Source organism: Dama dama, chromosome 24 (genome assembly GCF_033118175.1).
Source record: "Dama dama isolate Ldn47 chromosome 24, ASM3311817v1, whole genome shotgun sequence".
NCBI lineage: Eukaryota > Metazoa > Chordata > Mammalia > Artiodactyla > Cervidae > Dama > Dama dama.
Genome location: NC_083704.1, coordinates 12001666 through 12018757, shown reverse-complemented (window position 1 = coordinate 12018757; position 17092 = coordinate 12001666). Strand labels below are relative to the sequence as shown.

General features: G+C 52.8%; 1 protein-coding gene across 6 annotated transcripts in view; it reads left to right on the top strand.

Moving 5' to 3' along the window:
- Nucleotides 1-17092, top strand: part of OSBPL10 (oxysterol binding protein like 10) — a 316838-nt gene that overhangs the window by 276875 nt on the left and 22871 nt on the right. For all 6 annotated transcript variants that reach the window (XM_061127667.1, XM_061127672.1, XM_061127671.1 and 3 more), the window contains 2 exons: nt 3248-3397; nt 15188-15665. In XM_061127667.1, the coding sequence (XP_060983650.1) occupies nt 3248-3397; nt 15188-15665 (628 nt within the window). The remainder of the gene's footprint in view (nt 1-3247; nt 3398-15187; nt 15666-17092) is intronic.

The following is a 17092-nucleotide window of genomic DNA, read 5'->3' as shown; positions in this document are numbered from 1 at the left end:
TGCGCCAGTAAGGGGATGTGTGTTAGACTCCCCGTGGCCTTTCTTCCCTTGACGGGACTTCAGGGCCCCCGGAGTTCTGGCCGCCAGTCACCCTGGAGTGAGTCAGCTTCTGGGGCCTGTGCGCCGGCCTGCTTTCTCTTTGCTGGAGCCAGTGTGCCTGGTGGCATCATGAGACACGGGAAATGTGACGCTGATTGGAGTGGGACGAGCTGGAGAGGCTTGTGTGCACAGTAATGTTTGTTTGCCGTGGCAGGATCTCGCGGAAGGCTTCTTGGCTCCTGGAAATCAGGGGCCGGCTGGGTTTAGTTTTCAAGGAAGGCAGACAGCAGGAGACGTGTGGTCTGGGTGGTCTGTAAGCATCTCCCTGAGAGTGGCTATGGATGGGAGGGGGGTGGAGAGTTCCCCACTCACTGGCCTACAGGCAGATGGAAAAATCACAGTTTCGGGAAAAAGAAGCCTTCTTCACTTTGCGAAGCTGACTTGAGCTATTGATTTGTTTACCTCACACTCAGTACTTTGTGAGAGCAACTCATTTCAGGCAGGAACAATTGCACTCCAAATGGAGCTCCCTTTCTTTCTGAATTTCTGTTTTGGAGAACAGTTGATGAGCAATGTTGTGTTCCTTTCTGGAGTCCTGCAGCGATGCGGTTGTACACTTACAGGTATCTGTTCTTCAGGGTCTTTTCCCATGGCGCTCCCTTTCTTGCTGAGATGTGCAGGGACCTTGAAAGCCACGCCGGCCTCCTCCAGCACAGGCTGGTAACCTGATTTGCTTTCTTCCTTAAAACGTTATTTAAATGTATTTGGTCGTGCCAGGTCTTAGTTGTGTGAGGTCTTGACTTGCGGTGTGTGGGCTCTCAGCTGCAGGGTGTGGGTCTGGTTCCTTGACCAGGGACCAAACCTGGGCCCCTGCATGGGGATTGCAGAAAATAGCCACTGGACCACCAGGGAAGGCCCATGATTGCTTCCGATTGTGCTTTCACCTTCTGACACAAGATGCCCAGGTGTTGCCTCTCCTGCCCCATCGCCCCAGGTGGAGGGAAGCCTGCTGATACTGCCTGCCTGTCAGATCGCTGCAGGGGAGGTAGCAGCTGCATCACCTGGGCATGGGCTTTGCTGGTGGCTCAGTGATAAAAGAATCTGCCTGCAATGCAGGAGATGCGGATTCAGTCCCGGGGTCGGGAAGATCCCCTGGAGAAGGGAATGGCTACTGACTCCAGTATTCTTGCCCAGAGAATCCTGTGGACAGAGGAGGCTGGCAGGCTATACAGCCTGTGGGGTCGCAATGAGTCAGACAGAACTGAGAGACTAACACGTTTCACCTTCGCATTGAAGGGTGGGTGTCTGAGCTTTCTGGCTTCAGTGGCACCTGACTGGAGATGCAAACTCACAGAGCACGGAGGCAGCCACCCTTTAAAATTCCCCTAAAAGGCAGAGGAGAGGAGTGGGGAGAGTGAGGAGGACAGCTGTGTGGGAGGGTGGCCCTGCCTCAGCCCGTCGGGCTGATAACTGCAGTGGCCTTGATCACCATGGGCGCTGAAGCTGGAGGAGAGACAGGGCCTCCGGGCACTGACAGAAAGGTCTGGGCTCCTGTCCCCCGTCCCGTATTTCCCAACATGGCCCCAGACATCCCTCAGGTCCGTCCTCTGGATCACGATGGGGGGACAGAGGTCCTCAGTTATTTCAGTATATCCGGCAAGCACCTTTCCAGTGCTGTCACGTAAGGCACGTGGCGTGAGTCTGGGGAACCAGGCAGACGATGGAAGCTCGACTCTTGGCTGGAAGACAGCCCCATGGACTTGAGAGTAATTTGAGAAATGTGTCTAAAGAAAATGTCTATTTCAGTTGAAGTCTTACGATCACTTTTCAATGGCATATTCATGTGTGTATTTGGCGGCATCATTGAGATCTTTGCGGCACACGCCCTTTCCACTTGTGGCCTGGGCTTCAGCAGTTGTGGCCCACAGGCTTAGTTGCTCCACAACATGTGGGATCTTAGTTCCCTCACCAGGGATCGAACCCATAACTCTTGTGTTGTGGGTTCATAACCAATGGATCATCAGGGAAGTCCCTCAATTGAAATTTTTAAAACTTCTACCCTGGTGGGAAAAATACCTTATTTCCTCTGGAGTGTTGAGGAGGGACAGCCAGCATGTGTGTGTGAAGCTGGATGATTATCAACAGCGTGATAGCTAAGTTACTTTTGTGTATCGGAAATAGATGTGATGGTTCTGTCTCCTGAGATTGAAAATCATTAGTTTCTGTGTGGATATTTAGACAAGTCTGTATCCTTTTACATGGAAATGTTCAAGCTTCTGTGTTTCTGTATTTTAAGTTCACTGTGTCTGACCTGTCAACAGTAATTAGGAACAATTATGGCATGTTTTGTGTGGAATGCTTTTGCTGACAGAGAAACAAGTACTATGAGAACATAAATGAGGAATGGTGAATAAAATGGTGATTTCTGTCAAGAGAAGAGTTCTTTGGTACTTAGGTATCAGAAAATTTTGCTCTCAGCAACTCCCCTGGCACATTTTATTAACTTGCCTGCTTTCTGTGTAATTTGGAAAATGGGAATCAAGCAACTGAATGAATAAAACTTGCATCAGGGAAAGCACAGGGTCTGTTGGTGGATTGAAGTTTAGCATTGTTGTACCATTTCAGACCTTTTCTTTCCGTTTTCATTTTTGTTTCCCTGCCTAAATGAATGCCAGCACTGAGCCTTTTGGGGTCACACTTGCCATCTTGATGTTAACTAATGGGAGTAGAAATAATTTCAGAGTCAATTTTCACATAAATAAGGTAATGTCAGTTTCAGAGGTGTCTGATCTTTGCTTATAAACAGAAATTTGCATTACTTATAGTGTAAATTTGCATTAGCTGTAGTGGGTTGTACAACAGGAGAACATCATTTGGGAACAGTGCAGATGAAGGGATTCGTGTCTGTATATTACAGTTATTCGTCGTTTCTTGGAGGGCAGGAAGCTTTTTGTCAGGGGAGGTGCTTAGGTCAGAATGTTCACTCACTGATGGGGGGGGGACGATGAGTGAGCTCCTGCAGTGCTTGCAGGCGGGGCCTGCACCCCAAAGCTCGTCTTCGCCCCACGGCCGGGAGCACCAGCTGGTGGAGAAGTTCTTTCCGAGCGAGCCTGGGCTCTCTGCCCTTTTACCAAAGAACATGGGTGCGGTGCTGAGCCTCTCGCTTCTCGGGACCAGCTGGTGATTTTTATTGATGATCTTGTTTTAGCCAAATTCAGGCCCTGAATTGGTTTTGTCCGAAGATGAGAAAAGCGACACTGAAGATCAGGAAGAGACAGAGCTGGGCGTCATGGAGGACCAGCGCAGCGTGATCCTTCACCTCATTTCTCAGCTCAAACTTGGGATGGATCTGACCAAGGTAGGAGTGAGTGCGTGTCCCCGGGGCCTCGTGGCCGGCCTCTGGGTGCTGTGTTTCCCTCCCAGGCTTCCCTGTCAGGCCTGGATGCCCCAGGGGTGATTGGAAAGGCTTTTTTTTTTTTTTCCGACTGTGTCACACAACTTGTGGGATCTTAGTTCCCTGACCAGGGATTGAAGCTGAGCCCCTGCAGTGGAAACATGGAGCTTAACCACTGGATCCACCCGGAAAGTCCCTGGAAAGGATATTTCATGTGGACACCCATCCCAAGAGTGAGAGCCTGGCATTTGCATCTCTGGAGGACTTGAGATGCTCCAAGGGCGGGGAGAGCACACGAGATGATGAGGACAATTCCAGATGGGATTTGTCTCCCACTGTGTCCTCGAGAGGATGAAAGGTGACCTAGAGAGATGCATGTGGCACATTAGCCACAGAAAACAGGAGGAAGGAGACGGTGGGGGGGGGAGTGAGCCTGCCTCCTGGCATCTCCTGCCGGGCACCTGGCCACCTGCTGCTGCCACCTGTCGCTGGCCTTCACCCTGCTGATGACCAGGCCTCAGGGCCCACGTGGGGAGCTGTGTGCCCGCTGGTTGGTGGACATCAGTAACTCCTGCTGCTGTGCGCTCATCCTGGGAAACTGTGTAAGAGGACTCAGCATCCTCACGGTGATGTCCAGGACATGGCCCTCGTGGCGCCTCGCCCCACTCCGGGCAGTGTCTTTATCCTGGAGGCGAGAGAAAAGGCCCCTGTACTTGCAGCTGAGAGGTGAGGGTAGGCATCAATGGCCTTGTGGGTTGTGGGAGGTGCCTGGACTTGACTGTCTAACCTACCTTGGGTTCCCTTGCCTTGTTCTGATTCTGATGCTGGAAATTCAGCCTCTGTGCACCAGTGCTGAAAGGAATCTCAGAGTTTTGGGTGATGCAGAGAAGAATAGCTTTATTGCTTTGTCAGGCAAAGGGGGACCCAGCGGCCTGATGTCCTCGAGTGTGTGCGTCCCGACCCAGGAGGGTTTGGTGAGGAGTTGAAGAGCAGTGGTTCAAGGGCGGAGCTGCTGCTGAGGCTCGGGGTGTGTGCAGGGCCTGTACTCCTTTAGTCTGGCCCGGGTGATCTCCTCTAGAACGGGGGTTGATCCATCTTACATTTGTCTATCCATCTTGTATATAATGTTGTTTATCCATCTTCTATATAATAATTTGCATCTGCTAATCCCAAACTGAAACGACAACCCAGATTAGGACTTGAACCCAAGGTCTTTTCATTGAGACCGCACACCTGGTCTCAGGATTTAATGAAACTCAGGTTCTTGATATCTTATCACAGAAAGAATTTAGTGAGAGACAAAGTGATAGGTAAGAAGTGGATTAGTTTAGAGAGAAGTACAGTCTACTGACAGAGTGTGGGCCCTCTCAGAAGGTGAGAGAGGCCCCCAAATATGGCATCTTTAGTTTTTATAGGCTAGGTAATTTTATAGGCTAATGAGCTGAAGAATTGCGACCACTATGTTGAGGAAGGGGCGGGAATCCCCAGGGCTCGGGCCACTACCCGCTTCTTGGTGTTTGTCGGGCAGCCTCAGGACTCTCCTGGCACTGGTGAGTCTGCCGTTTCGTTGGCTGTGTTATGCCGAGCATATCCTGAGGCTCGAGGTCTGGCGGAAGTCGACTCACCCACCACCTTGAACTAGCTTGTTCTAACCAGTTGTCGTCACGTCCTGTGGCTGTCTCATTCTTTTAAAGGTTGTGCCCTCCCCCCTTCCCTTTTGTTTCAGAACTCACCCTCTATCCATTCCCCAGTCTCCCTCTCCCTTGGCAACCGCACTTCTGTTCTCCGTGTCTCGGATTCTGTTCTGGTTTTGTAGATGAGCTCATTTGTGTTGTCATGAAGATTCTGCCTGTATGTGATGTCACGTGGTGTTTGTCCGTCTCTGTCTGAGCTGCTTCACTAAGTGTGACCATCTCTGTGTCCATCCATGATCCTGCAAATGACATTAGTTCTTTCTTTGTTAATGGCTGCGTAATATTCCGTGTTACATATGCCCCTCATTTTCTTTATCCATTCATCTGCTGATGGACGTTTAGGTTGTTTGCATGTCTTGGCTGTTGTCAATAGTGCTGCTGTGAACACTGGGGCACGTGTATCTTTTCACATTGTAGTTTTGTCTGGGTATATGCGCAGTACTGAGGTTCCTGGATCATGTGGTAGTTCTATTTTTAGTTGTTGTTTTTTTTTGAGGAATCTCCAGTTTGTCTTTCACAGTGGCTACATCAAATTGCATTCCCACCAGCAGCGTATGAGGGTTCCCTTTCCTCCACACCGTCTCCAGCATTTCCTGTTTGTAGGTCACCTCTTCCCTATTGTCTCCTCTCCTCTTCTCGGCTCTTGACTTGTGTCATTCAGCGAAGCTTGTGCTAAACTGTCAGTGGATGAACTTGGCCGGAATGGCGCTTGGTCCAGGGAACAGGCACCCTGGAGAGGGAAGATGCCTCCACTCAAGAATGAAGCTCTGGTCTCTCCATGAAATAAGTGCACGGCTCTGTCTTTGCAGAGATGGCCAGTTCTGCCACACTCGGGTCAGTGGCCTCACCAGGCCTTTAGGGCTGCATTTTGCAGTTTCCTGGACTTGTGACTGGTGGGGTTGTATAGCACCCCATGCTCAGAAGCATCCCAGGCTGGGTTACCGCTCTGCTGTTGCTGACTTGAAATTCAGTTTGAACAGGAGGACTTGCATTTTCATTTTTCACCAGGCCCCTCAACACAGGTCTCTGGTCCTGCTTCGAAAAGCACCCTTGTCTGCCCCCCTTCCTCGGTTGTGGTTGCAGAAGCCTAAGTTGCTGGTAAATTGCTCCACTGGGTAGTCTGCTGCCCTTCCACAAACTGTGGGTAGCCCGGAAGGAAAATACAGGAAAAGGAGGAGCCAGAGAAGGTGGAGGTCACAGAAGGGCACTTTGACAAAGGGACATGTTGGTGGAGCCTGAAGAACAAGTGGACAGGAGTGGGAGGAACGAGAGGAAGGGTGTTCCTGGTGGAGGGAACAGCATGGGCAAAGCCAGAGAGCGTACAGTGGTGGGGTGTGCGAGGAGTGTGTACTGGGGGGCCCGGAGAAGCCTCAAGTCTGGAGGGGTCAGATCTGCAGAGCCTTGTGGGCTGTTGAAGGAGGGTGGACTTGATCCTGGGGTCGATGGGGAACCTCTGGAGGGCTTGGAGCAGCTGGGAAATGTGTTCAGAGCCACTGCCCTGCCAAATCATGGGCTCCAGGGAGGCGGGCCCCAGGGTGCAAGGTTGAGCTTGGAGGTTTATGATGATTTTCCCCTTGTTTCCAGGGCTATGAAAGGCAGCTTTTACTAACGCGTGTGCTCTCTCATCGAGTGTGTGTATACTGGGCTCCACACTGCCATGTGCTGTTCTACACGCTGGGAGTCTCCCAGCGGTGAACCCAACATTCAGAATCCACGCCCTCGTGGAGCCTGTGTGATAGTGGAAGGAGACAGACAGGAAACGAGGGCAGAAAGGATGCAGGGGTAGAAACGCAATGTAGACAGCACGGCGGGCCAGGGTTAAAGGTGACGGGGCCAGCGCGGGCCTCCGAGATCAACTGCTCAGAGCAGGATTCCCCAGGTGTCACTGGAGTGCAGACCCCAGATGAAGATGCAGAAGTCAGGCAGGTGACCTCGTAGTGGAAGGGCATTCAGGCCAGAGGGGACGGTGAGTGGGCAAGGCCCAGGGTGGATCTTGCTTGGCCAGGATGAGAGTGACTTGTGTGGGTTGGCAGGGGCTGGATCAGAGAACCTAGTCAGACATTCAGCACTTGGGTATCATTCTGGGTGGTGTGGGTGCCGCTGGGGAGTGTCGAGCAGAGGGATGCAGGGCCTTCCTTGTATGCCTTTCACGTTTATTTTTGTGTTTGGCTGTCTGGGGTCTTAGTGGCGGCACACAGGGTCTTCGTTGCGCCTTGTGGGACCTCCGGTCCCAGTGCATGGACTCTGGTTGAGGCACGCAGGCTCCAGAGCGCACAGACTTCAGTAGCTTCAATACATGGCTTAGCTTGCTCTGTGACATGTGGGATCTTAGTTCCCCAACCAGGGATCAACCCCCATCCCTTGCATTGCAAGGCGGCTTCTTAACCCCTGGACCACCAGGGAAATTCCCTTCCCTATATTTTTAAAGGTTTATCTTGACTCTTGTGTGGAAAGTGGACTGAGATGAGGCGAGTGGGGTGCACGCAGTAAGGTCATGGTGGAAACGGCGGCGGTGACAGCCAGTGGGAAGGGTGGTGGCAGATCCTAGGTGTGCCTAGAAGATGTGTCAGTGGGCTGTGACTGTCCTGTTTGCATGTAGATCGGATGTAGGATATGAGCTAAAGCAGAATAAAGAATGGCTCTAACCCAAGCCACTGGGATGATAAAAATTAGAACTGTTGTTTGTTTCAAAGATCTCTTACTGGAGGAATTGACCACCCTAAACCAAATGACCTAAAATGACCATTTCACTTGTTCACGGTTATGCCGTCTAGGCTGGGCTCAGCTGAGCAGTTCTCCTGCTCGCCTTGCCTGTGGTCACTGCCTGTCTTCAGCTGTTGGGCTGACTGTGGGCTGGACTCGGTTGGAACAGCTGGGCCTTCCTCTCACCATGAAGTTCTAGGACCTTCTCTCTCCATGAATCCTTCCCTCGTGGTCTGTCCAGCTGGGTAGCCAGCTCAAAACTCCCAGGAGGGCAAAAGTGGACACGGATAAACCTTAGGCCCCAAACTGACACCATGTCCGTTCTACTCTATTGATTAATGTATTACAGGGGGGCTGTGCAGGCACGTGATCTCCAGGGGCTCAGGTTCACTGCGGGCCACAGTGGGGCTGACCACAACCCCCACTCAGCAAGGGAAAGAAGGTATAGAATGGGGAGGTCAGGGGGATACCCTGGGGATACCCCAGGTTCAACCTTGAGTCTCTTGGGTCTGAGAGATCCATTGACTCCTGAAAGGGAGTGAATAGAGGCAATAGGAGGAAATTCCAGAGAATCTCCAGTATGTAGAGTCTAGAGAGATGGAGAGGGTCCAAAAAGGAGACTGAGAGGTCAGTGGAGGGAGAGGATGAGAAGCAGAGGAGCATGAGAGCCTGAGGTCACACAGTGTTTCAGAGAGAAGGGAGTCTCCACTGCATGGCATTCCTGCTGAGGGTAAGGAAAAAGCCTGCTTGCAGAGGGACCATTACCTTTCTTTTGGTCACGGTATGATTGGGTGGCTTCAAGGGAGGATGGGGAGAAAAAGTGCAGACAGGCTGGAAAGTTTCAAGGAGTTTTGATGCCAGGGGGAGCAGAAAATTGGAAAGAAGTTCTGCAATTGACAAGTGTGGTTTCTGAAGATGTCTGAATGCTGATGGGAGCCGTCGGGAGAGAGGGTGGAGATGCCTGTGGGAACTTGAAAGGGGAGGGGGCTGGGATCCTGTGAAGGGGCAGAGGGCTTGCCCATAGCTAGTACCATTCATCGTTGGAGCAGGAGGCAGGCAGTGGAGTAGAAGTGTGCAGACCCCAGGGACTCACAGGAGAGCCCTGTGTTTATGTCCATGGCTCTGAGCCTGAATGCATCCCAACTGAGTCACCTTGCCCCGAAGTGTCTCCGTTTTCTTCTCTGTAAATTCGGGATAATTGTGGTCAGAACTAGTGCAAGGCAAAGAGTGGATTGAACTCTCCTTGAGTGCCCCATGCATATCCTGTCCATCAGGATGCTAGCCAAGATTTTGTCCATTGAGAGAGAAACTCGCTGAGAACATTGTGAAGTTTCTCTGATTCTTTTTTTTTTTAATTTCTTAAAAAAATTTTTTTATTCTCGTTTTTTTGTCTTAATTTTCTCTGATTCTCAAAGAATTGTTTAAATTGTTCCAGTATTGCTGTTTGTAAAACCAAGAGGAGATTTAGTTTGTGGCTGTGGTTCGTGGACCCCCTGGATAGAGAGTCGCATTAGGACAGACGCCTGCATGCCTGCATGAAAACTTTCTCATAGCCTGCGTTCGTGTTCACGGATGGGTAGCCTCCCAGCAGACCGCTGTGTTGTCTTGCATGACCTCCTCAAATGGCTACTTGATATGATACCGCGGACATCCTAAACGCACGGCTTTTTCCTTTGGCCACAGTGTTTTATTAGGCCACATTTCCAGGCACAGTCACAACATGCACAGATTAACCACACTGCTGTGCTTACGCTCCTTCTTCTCAGGGGGAAGTTTGCCCAGGTCCTCACGGCTCTCGCGGCCAAGAGGTGAACCTTGACCCAGGCTCTGACTCTCCTAGGAGCCATGGTCTTGAGCCCTGAGGCTATGTGGGACCTGATTCCAACAAATTCCAAATCTCTATATGTAGTAAATATCTTCTCAGAAAAAGTAAAATTTTATTTAAAACTCTTCATCCAACAACAGTTTTAATGAATACCTTCTGTGATGTCCCAAGCACCATGAACTAGGCATGAAGGGAGCTGGCCCTTTAAGGAGACTCAGGGGAGAATCCTGTCGGCTAAGTGAAGAGACCCCTTGGCAGTGTGGATCCCCTCCTGCGTGCTTTGGAAGGCTGGGCTTTAGTGTACTTCCTCTGACTGCCTTAAAGTGTTGCATAGATCCATCTCGGGGGCTGATCTTGGTCTCCTTTCCTTGCTGTTTGCTCCGGGTGGATTTGCCAGTCTTACTGGCAAAGTATCATGTAGATGGCTCTCCCGGTTACCAAGTTAACTGATGTTTCTTTGGGGAAGTTGCTCCCGCCCAGCCCTTCCTTAGAGGAGGCCCACTCTGCTGCCCTTGGTGGGGAAGGGACGGGCCATCACTCTTTCCGGGGACCCTTTGACCTTTTCAGTGAGCAGTCTATTGTTTCCAGGTTCTAGGAGCCCAACCCAAAGGGTAGTTCTTTACTTCTAGACTGCTGCCACTTTAACTGTAATTAATTTTTCTCTGATTCCCAATTGCAGATCTTTTTTCCTTTTCCCCAAAGTAGTACATGGTCTTAATTATGTTAATGACAGAAAAGGCAGCCCTGACGGATGGCTTGATAAACCTGCAGTAGTGCTTTCAGCCCTTTGGCGGCCGTCATTCTGAGCAGCTGGGCTGTCGCTCACTTCTCTGCCGGAGACAGACAGCCCGATGAGTCCTCCCCACTTCTGGGCTCTCGTGTCTACAGTGTCCACCGCCCAAGACACAGATGATTAAGTGACTGGTTTGCAAAGGGACCAAAAAAAAGAATGTTAGGGACGGACCATAGGCGAGAGAGAATCAACTTCAGAGGGAAGGGTGACGTCTTTGCCCAGGATGGCCACAGTGCTGGTTTGAAAGATGTGGGTTGGATATTCTGCACAAACACTAGCAAGAGATAAACGGGGAGACAGTCACCCCATGGCTGTCCCGTTCTCCTCCAGCTCTCCAGGAATTCTGCTTTTCCCAGAGCTGACAGCGCCACAGCATCACCAAGTGCAGAACACACGCCTAGTGGGTGGGACCTGCAGTTGGCTGTGAGACCACATTCCCTGCGTCTTTTCATTTCAGGAGCATTGTCTGGGACAACTAGTGAATTCCCAGGTGTTGCATCCCTAGTAGAGCCTTTTTTTCTTTTCAACTCTTTGTTTTGCGCATTTTCCCGTCTACAGCAGAGTTGCAGGAAGAGAACAATGAACTTGCACATACATTCTTCACCTTTATCAGCCAGTTGTTAACATGTTGCCATTTTGCGTTTTTCTCTCTTCCTCCTCCTCTCCCAGTCTTTCCCTGCTTCTTCTCGCGGTCCATCACAAGAACACAGGCGCCTGTCTGCCCGTGTTAGTTTTCTGATGAGCCGTTTCAGAGTAGGTCGCAGCGCTCCTCCCTGGTGTCCCTCAGTGAGTGGAGCCGGGCAGATCATCAGTTCCCTGACGAGGGCATTCTCCTGCACGACTCACTTGTCACCCTGGGAAGGTTTAACATCGATGCCTGCTGTTTCCTCCACTCCTGTTGCAGGAAGGGGAACCCCTTCCAGGGCCCGAGAGTGGGCTCTTGTCTACCACTCAGAAATGAATCGTCGGACAAGACATACATGCTGATAAAGCAAGAGACTTCATTGGGCAGGGCGCCAGGCGGAGAGCAGCAGGGTCTGGGAATCCAGAGCCGCCCCGCCACGTGGCTCCGCAGACTCGGGTTTTGTGGTGATGGGATTACTTTCCAGGTTGCCTCTGGTGGTGCATGTGTTGCTCCGCCAAGATGGACGCCAGCGAGAAGGAGGTAGGAGGGGGATGGACACGTGGTGTGTCCTTTTGACCTTTCCCGAGCTCTTCCGGTTGCTGGTGGCTTAGTCCCATGTTCCTTACCAGGACTTCCTGTCGTAAAATAACTCACACAAATGGTTACTCTGGTGCCTGGCCAGAGTCTGCGGTTTCAGTATGCTTCCCCTAACACCCCCATAGTAAAATTTCCCTCAGTTGTTCCAATAACGCTCTTTTTAGCATGGATCAAAGCGAGAGAGCCCTGGAGATGCTACAGTGGCCGTGTCTGATGGGTCCAGTTAGGGAGCCGGTGGGTGCGTTTCCCTGGGAGCGGGAGCTGTGAGGAGAGATCTCCTAGAGGAGGTTACCCTTGAGCTGTTTCTCATTTAGACAAGGCAGGAGGGAGGGCAGGCCAAGGAGACAGGACTGAACGTGTGTGTGCACGGGCGCACGTGTGCATGCACACTTGTGAGGGGAAGGCTGGAGGCAGAAAATGAGGGATGGTGTGAGACTGGAGAAGGTGAGGGACTTTGTCTCCCAGAGAGTTTGGGAAGATGAGCCCAGCTGTGGTGTGGAGGAGAAGTGGTGGGCGCGACAGCCGGAGAGGAGGGTGGGTGAGGGGGCGTCAGCTGTGTTCTTCCAGAGAAGGGGCGCCGGGAGTGTCCGTCCTTGGTCACCAGGGGCTCCTCCCATCTGCATATTAATGCCGGCTTGGGTTTTGTTCTTCCAGCTGTGCTGGATCTCTGCTGAGGTGTGTGGGCTCCTCTAGTTACGGCTCATGGGTTCAGTTGCTCCGCAGAAGGTGGGATCTTCGTTCCTAGACCAGGGGTTGAACCCAAGTCCCCTGCGTTGGAAAGTGGATTCTCAAACACTGGAGTACCAGGGAAGGCCCCCGTCTGCACGTTAATGACAGCTTGGGGCTGGTGGATTGCCTTGTCGTCCTGGAAAGAGTCAAATGGACCCGAAAGTGGGGCTCTCGTCCCGCCCTTTCCCCTGGGCCTCTTCCTGACCCCCTTGCCATAATCAGGGCCGGGAGAGGGGGTGGCCCAGCCATCCATTCTGATGTCCAGGGAACGCTCACCTCGCTCGTCACTGAGGGAAGGAAGATGCTCTCATGGGCCAGAAGCAGAGAATCGTGGTATCGGGGTGATGGATCCACCTTGGGGAGCCGTCGGGGGCCCCGAGGTTCCCTCCACACGCCTTCCCTGCCCCCTCCCCCGTCTGTCCCCTCACGTGTGAAAGCAGAGGGCTGGCCACAGCTTCCTAAAGAGGCTTTCGGGCTTCAATCATCAGCAGTTTGGGGTTCTGAGTGGCGTTCGTTTCTCCATTTTTTCTTTTTTATGTACGTTTGTATTTGGCTGTACCAGCTCTCAGCTGTGGCACACAGGATCTTTAGTTCTCATGTGGGATCTAGTTCCCTGACCAGGGATGGAATCCAAGCCCCCTGCATTGGGAGTGTAGAGTCGTAGCCACTGGACCACCAGGGAAGTCCCTTTCTTTACTTTTTAAATTAATTTAACTTTATTGGCTGGAAGGAGGGGGAGTTCCAAGGCTGCTTAAATCCACAGCTCCCAACCGGCACAGCCTGTGTGGGAGGCGTCCCTGGGGGGACCTCCTGTGGCTCTGTTGGGGGAGGACATGAGAGGCATAGCCGGGTCCCCACAGAGCATGGGGAGGTGGGGGCGGCTGAACTTGACCTCCTCCCACCCGGAGCCGTAGGAGGCGAGATCAGTGGGGTCTGAAGGCCCCTCTGAGTCGGGATGCGTTTTTCCTGGTCAGCTTGAGTCCTCGGGCACTGAGATGCTCAAATCTGTCAAGCCGTGGCTCAAAAGAAAATTAGAAGGTCTCCGTTAGTTTGTATGGTTGTGGTTTAGATGTTTCCTCTTGCAGTTTATTAGAAAAAGAAAGCAGAAAGATACTCATAAGAAATGTAAGGACACTTATGTCGCCAAGAGAGACGTGTTGAACTTGGGGTCCTTCTGCGGCCCGTGGGCTGTGTCACATGTTCATTCTACGTCTGGCTCCTTTTGACTCATCACAGCTGTGTTGTCCTCTGACATCATTTTCAGGTGAAAGATAGAAAAGCATTAAGAAGGACACCGACCTCTCCTTCCGGTGGGCTGGCCTTTCCCTAGCTTATTCTGAGGTATCGGTGTTCTCGAGGCTGTCTCATATCCGCCTGTCTGTCTCGTGTCCGCCTGTCTCTCTTGTGTCCGCCTGTCTGTCTCGTGTCCGCCTGTCTGTCTCACGTCCGCCTGTCTCTCTCGTGTCCGCCTATCAGGACACGTCACTTCCATTGTGTCTCCACCTTTCGAGAGGAACGGTCCCAGCGAGGCCAAGTTGGGGACCCAGTTCCAGGGCTGTGTGTGATATTCCCGGTCGGCAATGCTTTTGAATGGACTGGGGCCACGGATGTGACAGACGGACAGACTCAGCCACATAGGGAGGAGCAGAAGCCAGCTGTGTGACCTTGGCCAACCCCTCCCCTCACCTGGGCAGTGCAAGGGTCAGGACTGGTCTTGCGGTGACCCTAGCGAGAGGAGGAGCCGAGTGAGCTGGCGTCCCAGGTCAGCACAGGCTTCTCTCGCAGCCGGGCAGGCCCACAGCCGCCTTGTAGTGAGGTCACTAGGGGCGGCAGCAGATCGGGCGTGGTGAGGGGTTACCTATTTCCCAGAAGGTCCCTCACCTGCTTTAGGTGGCCTGATCCCTGGGTTCTGGGCGTTTGGGTTGTCTGGCACACGAGGGACCACTCAGATCCACGTTGCACCAGTTAGCAGTGCCATGGCCCCTGATGGACCCTCCAGGTTCCTCGCTGTCTTCCGTCATGGGGCCAGTGACACAGCGGGGGTGACCCTCTGCCAGGCAGTTTATTTACCGGAAGCGTTTGCTGTCAGCCCAGTCTTTCTTCAGAGCTCATTTCTCCTGCCCCAGCCCGTGGGCAGCCTCCACCCGTGGCCCCAGTGCGTGGGAGCCCAGTGGACACTGCCTGCTGGCCGGCCTCACCTCCAGAGACGTGGGCCAGGCCCCTTCTCTGCTCATTTTCGGCCCCGATCCTGATGGGGTTTCTGTACTGCTCTTCCTATAGCAGTTTCCAAGCAGACACTCTCAGTGGGTGTTGGTCTATCTGGACCCCCTTTGACACGGCAGTCGTGAGCCCCAGGATCCAGGTCTGTGGGAATGCACTGAGCATCTCCCTTGGCAGGGCCCGAGGGCAGGAAGAATACAAAAAAGCCCTTTGGAGCTGTTTTCCTCACGTCTCTAAATGCTGGAGAGCTGGCTGTTGACAGAGGGCTGCATGTTAGCAAGGCACCGGTTGTGGGGGGAGAGACAGAGGCTGTGGTTTCAGCCCGGATGAGCAGAGAGGAAGACGGCTCAGGACAGTCTCGTCCACGAAGCTGGGTGGGCATCACGGGGGCCGCCACAGCCCTCTCCAGGTCCTCAGATGTTCTGCTGTCTGATCTGTCGTGTGTGTGCACATCCGAGGAACCGGCCTTGGCGCCGGCCCTGGGGACCGTGCGTGAGTGGGGTGGCAGCCCCAGCTTTCCCCTGTAAGCGCAGGACTTGTGGTCTGACCTTGCCTCCTCCGGGCGCAGGTGGTGCTCCCCACGTTCATTCTGGAGAAGCGGTCCTTGCTGGAGATGTACGCCGACTTCCTGGCGCACCCCGACCTGCTGCTGGCCGTCACCGCGGGGGCCACGCCCCAGGACCGGGTCATCGGCTTCGTGGAGTATTACCTCACCGCCTTCCACGAGGGCCGCAAGGGCGCCCTGGCCAAGAAGCCCTACAACCCCATCATTGGTGAGACGTTCCACTGCTCCTGGGAGGTTCCCAAGGACAAGGTCAAGGCCAGGAGGACTGCCCCCCCCGCCCCCGTGGGCCACGAGCACCCGATGGCCGACGACTCTTCCAAGAACTACAAGCTGCGGTTTGTGGCCGAGCAGGTGTCTCACCACCCGCCCATCTCCTGCTTCTACTGTGAGTGCAAGGAGAAGAGACTGTGTGTCAACACTCACGTGTGGACCAAAAGCAAGTTCATGGGCATGTCCGTGGGGGTCTCGATGATCGGGGAAGGTAAGCTGTGCCGAGGGGTGGAGCTGGGCTCCGGTGGAGGGACATTTGTGTACCTGGTGGGTGCTTGAGGGTGTGCATGCGGAGTCCTTTGTTTTCACTTCATCACAGAGCTGGGGGTAAGTGGACGGGTGGGGACTAGGCTTGGGGTTTCCTCTTTGGGGACCAGGTCCTGGCCCTTTACTGGTGGGGCCGAGGTGATGGAGTAGGCAGGGTGCAGCTCTTTGCCTGTTAGGCCGCCCACCTGGATTCTTCAGCTGCTCTTCACGTGCGGGCCACCAAACAGATCCTTTTATTTCCAGCTCCGTACGGATGTTAGAGTTGGCTTCAAATCTGTGAAAACACATCTTCACTCATTCTCATTGGTGTTCTGGCTCACAAACAATGTAGTTGCTCAGTCGTGTCTGACTCTTTGTGACCCCCATGGACTGTAGACCGCCAGGCTCCTCTATCCATTAAATTCTCCAGGCAAGAATACTGGAGTGGGTTGCCATTCCCTTATCCAGAGGATCTTCCCGACCAAGGGATCGAACCCGGGTCTCCTGCATGGCAGGCAGATTGTTTACCTTCTGAGCCCCCAGGGATGCCCTGAGCATCATAGAGCTGCCTGTTCACTATCTGCTTATAAATGATTCCCAAGGCAAATCTTGGGATGCTGGGCTTGCAGTTCTGAATCGAGAACCCAGTGTAATCAGACCATGCGTGGATCACACATTCCCCTCTTGGCAGATAGCTGTGAATGCAGTTTATTCATTGTTGGAGGAAAACTGTAATCATCTTGTTAAATTCAGGTGCCTATATAAGTGTTTCTTCAGCTTCTTTCTAGTCATCAGGTCCTTTAAGATTCTGGCCAAAGACTCTGAGAAAAAAGAAATCCAACACAAAATTTGGCTCTCGGCTTCAGGGTATACATGGCTCCTCAGAGGCCCTTCCAGAATTCCAGGAGATTAGAGTACCTCTCATTGACTTAGCAGGCTTTTATTGAGCACCTAATGTATGCCAGCCATTGTCTTGGGAGCCATGAATACTTGAGTGAACAAAAGACACAGAAGAAAATGTTTCCTCATGAAGTTGTCTTCTGCTGGGGAAATACAATAGTGGGGTGCTTTAAAAGTTGTTAAGTTCTGTAGAGAAAAATAAAGCAGGGAAGGCGGACCTGGGAATGGGGGGGACAGGGTGGTGGAGCTAGGGGATGGGCTGAAGTGGCAGCTGGATAGACCTCACTAAGAAGGAGACAACTGAGCAAAGACCTCAGGGGGTGATGAAGGACCCCAGGGGGTGATGAAGGACCCCAGGGAGTGATGAAGGACCCCAGGGGGTGATGAAGGACCCCAGGGGTGAAGAAGGACCCCAGGGGGTGATGAAGGACCCCAGGGAGTGATGAAGGACCCCAGGGAGTGATGAAGGACCCCAGGGGTGATGAAGGACCC